This window comes from Coenobita brevimanus, chromosome 14 (assembly GCF_032717465.1).
Source record: "Coenobita brevimanus isolate Jiangsu-jjx chromosome 14, ASM3271746v2, whole genome shotgun sequence".
Classification (NCBI taxonomy): Eukaryota; Metazoa; Arthropoda; class Malacostraca; order Decapoda; family Coenobitidae; genus Coenobita; species Coenobita brevimanus.
The window spans coordinates 11,870,001-11,882,367 of record NC_136967.1 but is presented as its reverse complement, the minus strand read 5'-3'; the positions used below and the strand labels follow the sequence as shown (position 1 = coordinate 11,882,367).

Here is a 12,367-nt window from a genome sequence, read left to right as displayed (position 1 = left end):
CCATATGAAGATGCCCTTCTCCAGCACCCTGAGAAAAAAAAAAAAAAAATGACTAGGAGAGTGAATGTGAGTGAGATGGAAAGGGAGACTGAGCACGAAATTTGGGGATGGAGTTGAGAGGTATCCAAGTGAGAGTTATGTCATTGGGAGAAAGGGCAGCCTGATGGCAGAGGGGAGGATGATATGGAAGCAAGCTATTTGTCTGTAGCCACCTCTTCCTTGATTAAGGGGTGTACTAACTGTGTGTTGGGCAGTAGCAGTGTGATGTTTCATTAATGCCTGAGAGTTGCTACCTGCTGTTGATTCTTCATGTAGGGATAAGGGCTGTAGTCATCAAGGAGCTTGTATGAGCCCTTCTGTCTTAACTAGCAGCATTGAAGTTGCCAAGATCTTCAGTGGGAGATGCTACCATTAGCAGGTATTAGTATTGCATATAAAGTTGTTTGTTGCCCCAAGCTCATCCGAAATGTGCACCCGACTGACTGCAAGCAGAAGTTGCCCTTCTCCTGCAATCTACCATCATCTTTCCGAGGAACAAGGAGAAAATTGAGAGACGTTTGTGTATTCAGGCAGTTCTTCTACCCAAGTATATCAGTGCCACCATTTGAAGATGTCCGTCTTCAACACTGGAATGTATTTTAGTACAGTAATCACTCTAATATCCGGACGCCCAATAACCGAACATCCCCACTAACCGAACCTTATCGTCCTGGGATCAAACATTCCCAAAATGGTCCGAAAATCCAAAAAAATTGGAAAAAAAACCGATTTTTTGCCGTCCGTAATTTGAACTTGCCGCGCGCGCCGCGTGAGAGCATTGTTTTGGTTCGTCATTCCTCCGACGTCCGATAGAGCGCCGCTGCATCATCCCCACTTCCCGCCTGTCTCTCACCGCGACTGGACCTGCGCTGTTCGTCATGGCTGCCCACGTGCTCGCTTTTGTGGTGGTGCCGTACTTGCTGCAAGGCCTCCTGCTGCTCTCTGCCCTACTCTTAGTGTGTGTGATGATGGCCCCGCCTCCTGAGAAAAGGAAGAGAGTGGTGTTGACTCTGGAGAAGAAACGGGAGATATTGGAGAAGGTTGATGCGGGTTGGTCTTCCTCTCGCATTCTCCGCGAGTTCAACCTGGCCCGGTCGACTTTGTTTGATATCAAGCGTTCCCGAGACAAGCTCATGCAGTACACGGCTGACTTCTCGTCGAGAAGCAAACGCAACGTGGAGAGGAAGGTTATGTTTACTCCCAAGTATGCAGAGATCGACCGCTCCACGTTGATTTGGTATCGACAGCAACGTGCAGCTGGTGTGATGGTACGTGGAACGGAGCTGAAGGCTGCTGCTGAGAAGTTTGCAAGGCTTCACGACGCCCTAGACTTCAAGGCATCCGAGGGTTGGCTCTTCGCGTTCAAGTTGCGACATGGCCTTACTAACCGTAAAGCACATGGCGAAGCATTGGACGCTAACGAGGATGGAGTGGACGAGTTTCGGCACAAGGTGAAAGGCTTGATCGACAGGGAGGGCCTCACTCTCGGTCAAGTCTATAACGCTGACGAAACTGGCCTATTCTATCGCTCGGTGCCAACGAACACTCTCGCCGATGAGACGGAGAAGCGTGTACCTGGCCGCAAGCTTTCTAAGGAACGGATATCTGCTTTGTGTTGTGCCAATGCTAACGGCATGCACCGGCTTAAGCCCGTTATTGTTGGCCGTGCAAAGCAGCCTCGGTGCCTTCGTGGGGTGATGGATGTCCTTCCTGTCGTATGGTACCATTCTTTGAAAGCATGGTTCACAGCTGTGATTTTCAAAGACTGGTTTCACCATCACTTCGTCAAGGAGGTCATACATTACCAGACGAAGACACTGGGAATTCCTCGCGACCAGGTAAAGGCTCTCCTTCTCCTCGACAATGCACCTGCCCACCCGTGCGACAAGGACTTGGTTGCTGAGAATGGCCGTATTAGGTGCATGTTTCTGCCACCTAATACGACTGCTCTCATTCAACCAATGGACCAAGGAGTGATCGTGGCAACAAAGCGCCTGTACCGTCGGAAGTTCCTGGACGAGGTGATGGTGGTTCTCGAGGACGAGGACGAGCGCAGGGAAGGACGTGACACTCGAGGCAAGCGGACTTTGGAAAACCTTCGCCGCTACAACATCAAGTCTGCGCTGTACAACTGGGCTAGTGCATGGAAGGAAGTCCCTGTGAAAACTCTTGAAAATGGTTGGTCTCGTCTGCTTCTCGGAACAGATGTGGAGTACGATTTCCTAGGGTTTGACGTGGATGACTTCCATGCACGGCTACGTACGCACGGCGACGATGTTGATGTGGACGATGTTCGTGAGTGGTTGGACGACGACGAGGGCGATCCTGGGTATCAGACGTTGTCTGATATCGAGATCGCGTCTTCGGTTGCTGGTGTCAGTCCCGAACTTGAAGATTCCGACGACGAAGGCGATGATGATGCAGACTCCGCCCAGCAGGACACTACTCCAGCCATCCCCAAGCTGAGCGCACTCCGGGAACATCTAGAGTTCGTCCTAGACTACCTGGAACACCCGGACTGCGACAGGGAGATGGGGCCCTTGGGACTCGTGGAGGAAGTGCGTGCTTTCCGGCAGCGCATCATCAATCGCCAGAATCGTCGGTCCTTGCGTCAGTCAACGATTGACAGTTTTTTCAGGCCCGTGACCCCCGCTGTGCCAAGCCCTGGTTCCACTCCGTTGCCTCCCCAAGACAGGCCCTCATGCTCCGAGCCACAGCCCAGCACATCAGCTACAGTGGAGTCACCGCTCGACGTGAGTTTGCGGCTGTCTTCAGAGTCTTCTGTAGTCGGTACGCCATCACCACTACCCACCGATGCACCCCTTGGACGCCTGCCAGTGATACTCTCGGGCTCTGACAGTGAATAAACAGCAAGAACTTCTCCACTAGACCACACGGGAATTTTGAGTGTTGTGCAGTGAAAAAAACGGTGTGTTGTGTTAAGGTTTTCAAGTTGGGAGAAAAGACTAAGTAGAAAAGAAATTTAACGTAACTAACCTTCTTTGTTTTGGCTTTGGAAACTTAAAAAACTTGGGAAAAGTTAATGTGCAACACTTAAATTTAATGGAACATTATTTGGACTAAAGTGAACACTGTGAAAAGAACGGACTTCTGTGTGTTAGTGACTAAGTTCAGTGCAAGACTTCAGGAAGAGTGTAGTGCAAGTGCTTCAGGAAATCGTTCTTACTGTCAGAGTCCGAGAGGAGGCGGTTATTCATCGAGGTGGCCAGGGACTTGCTGTAAGTAGCCAAAATGTTTCATGTTGTACTATTTTCCATACTATATTTACCAGAATGTTTCATATTGTATTTTTTCCCATACTATACTTACCAGAAAGTGTCATACTGTACTTCTTTCCATACTAAACTTACCTCATGCATGTGCAGTAGGAATGGGTTTTTCAGAGTTCGGTTAGGTTCGGTTAGGTTAGGTTCGGTTAGAGTCCATAAGTACCAGAATGTTTATTAATGTATGAACATACTTCTAAACCCACATTTTATGTGTCTATTGCATTTATTTCAGTCATTTATGTGCCTTATTGGTGTGATTTGGGTGTTAAATAGGTGCTATGCATGTCCGGAGGGAGTTGTATAGGTGTTTCTCTGTGTTAGGGTCCGTAAGTACAAGTCCATAAGCTGGGGCCCAATATCCGGACAAAACCAATATCCGAACCTACCGATGGCTCTATTGATCCGGATATTGGAGTGATTACTGTACGTAAATTGTGTGGTTGTTATTGTTGTTGTGCTACTCTAGTCTGTCTGACTGAGCAGACCTGTCAACTGCAGGCAGGGCAGGGCCATCCCATGCAGTGAATCAACAGCACTTCACCACAGGGTGGTGTGGGGATCATTGTGAAAGTTTGGTATCTTGTTAAACACTGCATCTCCACCCAGTTAACAGGGGATACCAGCACCATAGTAGGCTCCATGTCACCCTGTTATTTGGCTGCATGGCTACCCTCCAGCATTGTAAATGGTTTCCTGAGTTACATGCACCCATTTGGCTTGTCACTCAGTGTAGAGCCACCTGAAGTAGAAAGAAGAGTGTCCTAATAGCTAGTGACAGAAAGGATGGAACAAATAAGAGGAAGACAGATCCAGAAAATTAATAATGGGCATGAAGGATGAAGTAGGCAGCACTACGTCAAGTGAGTGGATGATGAGCACCCCCACCTGCAATAATCTGACTTACGTAAATAAATTATGTAAAATTACTCTGAATTACAAAAACAGTAGGACAGTGCATATCTGTCTAGTTATACAATATTGCTGTAGTTGTGTGAGCTGTTTTGGTAGATGGGGGTGCCCACCATCCACTTGCTGGATGTAGTGCTTCCTTTGAGTGACAAGCCAGATGGTTCCCCTGAACCAGGAAACCATTAACTATGTTGGGTGGTAACTTAACCAAATGGTACCTGGTGGTTTAGTGGGTAATGGCACTACAACCAGATTGATCATGTAAAGTTTTATATTTATGGTGTGGTTGGTGTTTATTTTACACATAGTGCCACTCAGGGGAAAGTGAGGCTGGTCACCTTTGCCTTAATGTTTGGACCGAGTAGCCTATCTTTGGACTCATACTCATGATAGGACAAAAAAAGATTGGATGATGGATAAATAGTTGAATCACTATTGCCTTGGCACTGAAAGCAATAAAAATCTTAACTATGCCTGCTATCACAAGATGAGTTTATTTAGAGCATAGTGTCAGTGATGAATTAAGAACAATTTTTGCCAACTCTAACAAAAATAGAAATTTTGACTTTTTTTCCCCCATTGATTTTTTTTTTTTTTCCCCTGTTAGCCCAGGACTGAAGGCTTGTTCATTACATTGTATGTTTCCCAAACTTAGACCTCAGGTAAAGTTTGCTGTCTTCGTTAGTCGATGCATGTAAACCTGAAGCAATGTTAAAGACATTCACTACTTGATTTTTCAGTCAAGGTGCAAGGAGTGGTTGGCGTGTGGTGTGTGAGGCATGGGCAGACAGCAGATTGGTGAGCTGCCCAGGAGTCAACACACCTGTGTCAGAACTGTATAACACATACATTTCAGAGAACCCAAATGACTATATGGATATCGGCCAGGTACTGCAACATTAAACTTCTTTGTTAATTCTGTTATATAGTAAATGAATTAAATTTAGAATTTAAAAAACTCCCTTTTCCATACCATGTAAGGTCTTGCCTTACCATCATTACCCTTATTTCACTTTCACATACCTTCTTTTCTTTGTGCATTCTTTGTATATTTCCATACCATTCACTTGGCAATTCCTGTATCCCCGTATGATCAGAGCTGTCCAGTGGATCTTTCTGTCCTCAGTGGACGTGCAAATTAGTGTAGGATGGTGATGATGTGATCACAGTTAGGCTCATCATCATGAGCTAGTTATTACATTCAGGTATTCAGACATTAACCATGTAATTTTAAATGCTGTCGTAGTGGGGGTACCCTCCATCCACTCACTTGATATAGTGCTGCTCTCGAGTGTCTGCCCTTTCCTCTCTTCCTTCTTTCCTTCCTTCCTCTTCTGGCTTTATTTCCTTCATTCTTTCCTCTTCCTTCTGCCTATGGGTGATTCTACCCTGAGTGACAAGCCAAATACTGTAGTTTCCTGTATGCCAGGAAACTATTTACTACTCTGGGTGGTAACTATTTAACAACAGTATGGTGCCTGGTGGTTTAGTGGGTAATTAAGGTGCTCCAATCAGATTGAGCCTGTGCAAGTTTATATCCAAGGGGTGGTTGAGGTTTATTGCTCACATAATGCCACTTAGGGATGAGTGAGGCTGGTTACCCTCATCCTTTGACTAACGCAAGAAAGCCTTGGTTTAATCACGCTTGTTCTAATGCTGTCCGCAACAAGGAGAGGGCTTATAAAAGGTACAGGAGCCAACTCACCTCTGAATCACATCTTTTATACATTTCTGCCCGGAATCGTGCTAAGTCTGTTCTTCGCTCTGCTAAAAATAATTTCATCCGTACAAAATGTTCTCAACTCTCCAACTCAAACTCTTCCCGCTCCTTCTGGCACCTTGCCAAAAACCTTTCTAACAACTTTACCTCATCATCCTTCCCTCCTCTTTTCTACTCTGATGGCTCTGTAGCTTTTTCTTCTACTGATAAAGCAGATTTCTTCGCTCAGACTTTCTCCTCCAATTCCACCTTAGACGATTCCTGTGCTGTTCCTCCATCACTTCCCCCCTCTGACTTCCTCATGGCTAACATTAAAATTTCTTCAGCTGATGTATTTTCTGCCATTGCTGGCCTCAGTACTAATAAGGCATATGGGCCTGATGGAGTCCCTCCTGTTGTTCTCAAGAACTGTGCTTCTGTGCTTACACCCTGCCTAGGCAAACTCTTTCACCTTTGTCTGTCAACTTGTACCTTTCCTTCTTGCTGGAAGTTTGCTCTCATTCAGCCAGTCCCAAAGAAGGGTGACCATTCCCAACCCTCTAACTATCACCCAATTGCTTTAACATCCTGTATATCAAAAGTTTTTGAGTCTATTCTTAATAGAAAAATTTTAAAGCATCTTTCCTATCACAACCTTCTTTCTGATCGTCAGTTTAGGTTCCATCAGGGATGCTTCACAGCCGATCTCACCTACCTTTCTGACTCCAGGTCATCCTCCTTTCGGGACTTTGGCGAAAGCTTTGCCATTGCACTTGACATCTCAAAGGCTTTTGATCGAGTCTGGCAAAAATCTTTAATTTCCAAACTGCCCTCTTACTGTTTCTATCCTTCTTTCTGTGCCTTCATCTCTAGCTTCCTTTCTCGTCGTTCTATAGCCGCTGTTGTAGATGGCTATCGTTCTCCTAGATCTGTTAACAGTGGTGTTCCTCAGGGCTCTGTCCCATCACCAGCTCTCTTCCTTTTATTCATCAATGACCTTCTAAGCTGTACATCTAATCCTATCCACTCATACGCTGATGACTCCACCCTTTACCTTTCCATTCTATTTCCACAACGTCCATCTCAGCAGTTACTTCAGCAGGCAAGGGATGAGGCTATGGCACACCTAATGTCGACTTGGCTCGTATCTCTGACTGGGGTAAAAATAATCTGGTTGTTTTTAATGCATCAATGACTCAGTTTTTGCACCTATCAACCTGACAAAATCTTCCACAGGTATACCCACTTATGTTTAATAATACTCATCTTAATCCTGCATCATCCTTGAACATGCTTGGGGTTTCATTTGCTCGGGACTTATCTTGGAAAGATCTTATTACATCTCTTGTAAAATCTGCTTCCAAGCGATTGGGTGTGCTAAGCCAACTCCGTTCCTTCTTTGCCCCTGCACAATTGTTGACTCTATACAGGGGATTTATCCACCCCTGTGTGGAGTACAACTCTCATGTGTGGGGAGGCTCCCCACATACAGCTCTTCTCAATAGGGTGGAGTCAAAGGCTTTTCATCTCATTAACTCTCCCCCTCATACTGACTCCCTTCAACCTCTGTCTCTTCGCCGCACTGTTGCATCTTTATCTCTTTTCTATCACTACTTCAATGGTCACTGTTCCTCTGAACTGTCTGCATGCATTCCTCCACTTCTACGAAGGGTGCATAGCACCCGTCTAGCAGCAAACTCTCACCCCTTTTCTGTCCAACTCTCTAATGCAAGAGTTAACCGTTACTCCCAGTCCTTCATTTATGCAACAGGTCAACTCTGGAACTGTCTCCCTCTATCTGTATTTCCTGCTTCCTATGATCTCCAGTCTTTCAAATGTAGTGTGTCCAGGCATCTCGAAATGGATGGATCTTGAATTTGGCTCTCTCCTGTATTTTGTTTTTCTCTTGGAAGGAACAGTTTTGCGGGCTCAAAAAAAAAAAAAAAATGTCAGGACCAACTTGCCTAACCCTGGGCTGCCACGCTCCTCATGGGGCAACATAGGATTGGATGATGGATGAATGGGTAGATACTGTATTTCCCTAGACAGCAATGCTGCCCATAGTATTTCATCTGTTAATGTAATCTTTCACCAACAGTTTGGAAAAATCCTGCAGTCACGGTTTCGAAACAGCAAGTGCCGTCGTGGAAAACAAGGAGAGCAAATCTACGTGTACCAGAATGTGGCCATCAAGACACAGGAGGGAGCAACAAACCAGAGCATAACCAGGGACATGCAAGATTGCATGAATGATGCCATTCCTAGCAAATCTTCTCCAAATAGCTTTGAAGGCCTTACTGCCCATTCCAGCGAACAAAGTGCTGGTCTTAGCCACTCCTCCAAGAAACTAAGTGCTGTTCCAGGGAAAGCTCTTCAGGAACAAAGTGATGGCTCTAATGAGTATTCCAACAAAGTCAGTGCTGAATCTAGTGTCTCCCCAAAGGAAACACATGATGAGTGTGCCAGTGCTCTTTCACAGACAAATGCTAATACAGTCATACATGGACCTAAGAGAAAATTCCTGGGGGATCAGAATGAAGCTGTGCCACTCAAAAAAGTCAAAACATCAGTGGAAGGTAAGATGCTTTGAGTTTTTCACAGTAATTCTAAGTTTAGCATCATGGTGTTATATGTCACAGTAATTTTAAGTGCAGCATCATTGTGTTATATGTCAGTAATTTTAAGTACAGTATCATTGTGTTATATGTCAGTAATTTTAAGTACAATACAGCTTGTTGTGTTACATGTCAGCAACCATCTCTTCTATACAGTAGAATACTTCCATTACCATTAGTTGCTGATGAAGAGAATAAGACATAGCCGTATAGCATCCTGGAATAGTATAATTTGGGGTTTAGTAGCCACAGCCTGTCTAGCTCTGAGTGTACACCAGGAAACCATTTACTATGCTGGATGGTAACCATACAATCAAATAATGGCGCCTGGTGGTTTATTGGGTAATTACGGCACCCGAGTCGGGTTGAGCTGGTGGAGGTTTATATCAAAGGGGTGGTTGGGGTTTATTGCTTACATAATGCCAGGGATGAGTGAGGCTGGTCACTCTCATCGTAAATGTCAGGACCAACTTGCCTAGTCCCGGTCTCCAATGCTTCTCGTGGGGCAATGTAGGATTGGATGATGGATGGTTGGATGAATATATATATATATATATATATATATATATATATATATATACAGTGGAACCTCGGTCCTCAAACGTCTCACATGTCGAACAAATCGGACCTCGACCAAAAAATTCAAGAAATTTTTGCTCCAGAGGTCGACCAAAATATCGGACCTCGACCAACCTGAACGTAGCCAAACGAAGGGAAGCTGGCCGACCGACAGTAATGCATCCACCTTTGTTGTTTGTCAACGTGGTCGTCCTGCTGTGCTTCACATTTTTCTTGATTCAGTGCAGTATTAGCCCCTAATAATGGCTCCAAAGAAAGCAAGTTCATCCAGAACAGCTACTGGCAGTGAAAAGAGGAAAGTAGTGCTGAAAATAATTGAAGAAGTGGAAAAATTATTGCTTATCTTCATCATTGAGAAACAGTTAGCAGGAGACAGTGTTAGTGAGTATATAATTTTTGAAAAGGCAAGAGAAATATACAGTCATCTCGTAAAGGAAAGCACTGGTACCAGTGCTGAAACTTAAACAGGTAAGCATCTGGGGTCTTGGAACGGATTAAAATGATTTACATTATTTCTTGTGGGAAAAATTAGTTTGGTCCTCGACCAATTCGGTCCTGGAACAGCCTTCCAGAACGGATTGTGTTCGAGGACCGAGGTTCTACTGTATATATATATACTGTATATATATATATATATATATATATATATATACAGTACCCTCACGTCCAACACACGTTTGTCCAGCACGATTCGTGTCCAGCACGGAGAGCAATAATTAGTAAGATTTAATTTGGTTTAATTACTGTAACACGGGTGCATTAGCATAACACGGACGGAGCTCTGAGAAGTGGGCGAAATCCGCAGAGTTCATCTCTAGCACGATTACCCCTGGTCCAACACGGTCATACTGGACGTTCCCGTGATGATGACAGCCAATAAAAACTTCCGATCAAGTAGCCTACCCCGCCCACTATCGTGAGATGATCGTGATGTTGCCCAATTAAAAACGCTTCTGCTCTCATGTGACGTTTTGTTTAAATTTCTCCCGCCACAGCGCCACTCAGTCGCATAATTTGCATTGCCCTGTACCCTGTAGCACAGGCTTGAGTCCCATCTCGCCCTGGACTCATGATATATGCTGGCGGAACCCCCCCCCCCCCAGAAGTCCGCCACTAGGTAGCGGAGGCAAAGTTTTCTGGCCGCATCCCCTTGCAGGTGCCAACCCCTGTAACGTAGTGGGATGCGTTGTGTGAAATGTAAAGTGCATGTGGTGTAGTGCATAAGATGGTTAATGGAAATGTTTGGGTGAGTATGCTAGTCTACTATCCATGTTACTGTCACACTGAAAAGGTCAGCAAAGGGGGATGGTTAGATACCTAGTGAAACAGGAGCTCCAGCTCTCCCTATCACCAGCATTCCCATTCCCCTCGGGAGTATCACCCTGTTCGGCTCGTGCTACAGCCTCCTCCCATATATACAGTATATATATATACAGTAAAAGTCCAATTCTTCGGCATCCAATTCCCTGGCAAATCTGACATTTCGGCAGTTTTGAGAAATAGTCCCATTTACGAAAATCTCTGATCGTTCGGCAGATTTTCCGATTTTTTTCGTCAGTCTTGAAATTCTCCATGATGATCCTCTACTGCTGGGGACTTCTTCCAGCAGTAGCAGACTCCAATCAACCCCTTCTGTTGTACATATGTAAATAAGGAACCTTCTATAAGTTTAGGTAAGTGCATGTGAACTTGTAGGCCTACTGTACCATTACATTTATATACAGTATGTTCACTAATTTCTTTATTTTTCATATTCATCTAAGTATCAGACAGTATACAGTACTCTCTCCAAACACATTTGTAATGATATGAGTAGTGATGATAGTGTTCACCGAAACATAAAAGGTATTGAGTGGGTAGGGTTTTTGATAATTCGGCAATTTTGATTTTTCGGCACTAGCCTGGTCCCATAGATGCCGAAAAATCGGACTTCTACTGTATATATATATATATATATATATATATATATATACAGTACCCTCGCGTCCAACACGCGTTAGTCCAGCACGATTCGGGTCCAGCACGGAGAGCAATTAATTAGTATTATTTAATACGATTTAATTACTGCAACACGAGTGTGTTAGCATAACACGCACAGAGCTCCGAGAAGTGGACGAAATCCGCAGAGTTCACTCTAGCACGATCACCCCTGGTCCAACACGGTCATACTGGACATTCCCATGATGATGATAGCCAATGAAAAACTTCTGATCAAGTAGCCTTCCCCGCCCGCTATCGTGACGTGATCGTGATGCCGCCCAATTAAAAACGCTTCTTGTGTCACGTGATGTTTTGTTTACATTTCTCCTGCCACAGAGCTACTCAGTCGCATAATTGCATTGGAAGGTGCTTTTTTCTTGCTGCATTTTCTGCCCTTGTTACTGCATTTTACCATGCTCACGATGCCTAGGAAGCCTTCTGAGAACCCCAAGAAGCATCGGCACCTCCCTCAGGCCACCAAGCTAGAAAGCATCGAGAGGAAGAAGAAAGGGGAGAGGAAAGTTGTCATTGCCAAGGCCTAGGACATGAATGAAGCCAACGTGATCATAATAAAAAACTTAAGACAAGTTCCTGGCAGCCGAAGGCTATCACACGGCACTTCATACCAGGTTTGCCGAGGATACGATGGTAAATCGGAACGGTAACGTGGTAAAATTGGTGACGATACCACGGGCATTTGGAATTCATCTGGATGGATTCCTGCTGAGCATACGACGGGGAAAACAGTGTGACCAAAACCCAGGCGACTCGACAGAGAATGTATCGTACTACAGCATTGAACATTTAGCCTGACACTGAATACATATTAATATTTTAGAATAAATATCAATCGTTTTGAAACCCTTCTCATCGGCGTGCGTACCAGTTTATAAACAAAGTTGCTTCTCCTTATTCTCTACCGAGTCAGCGACAGCGATCACTTTCCACAGTCACAAGACGGGGCTCTGGCAACAGTGTGAGAAGCATGCACTTTGCTGAGGATTACAGGGCTAGGACAGGCAGAAGCAGGACCTTCCATGGCTGTGGACGAAGATAGTGATTCTGAGTGTGATTTCGAAGGATTTATGAGGGAGGTTTGATTTCGAAGGATTTATGAGGGAGGTTTGATTTCGAAGGATTTATGAGGGAGGTTTGATTTTGAAGGATTTATGAGGGAGGTTGAGGAGGAGCAACAGCCATTACCCGCTAGTGACGCCAGCAGCCATCCTCCGGGGACCCAGTAGGACTAACTACAG

General features: G+C 44.9%; 1 protein-coding gene across 1 annotated transcript in view; it reads left to right on the top strand.

Annotated features, from left to right (window-relative positions):
- Positions 1-610: 610 nt before the first annotated feature.
- The window catches only part of LOC145418268 (uncharacterized), a 25,808-nt gene continuing 14,051 nt past the window's right edge, over positions 611-12,367 (top strand). Inside the window, exons 1-3 of the mRNA XM_080286712.1 lie at positions 611-633; positions 4,979-5,126; positions 8,036-8,513. Of these exons, the coding sequence (XP_080142838.1) occupies positions 611-633; positions 4,979-5,126; positions 8,036-8,513 (649 nt within the window). The remainder of the gene's footprint in view (positions 634-4,978; positions 5,127-8,035; positions 8,514-12,367) is intronic.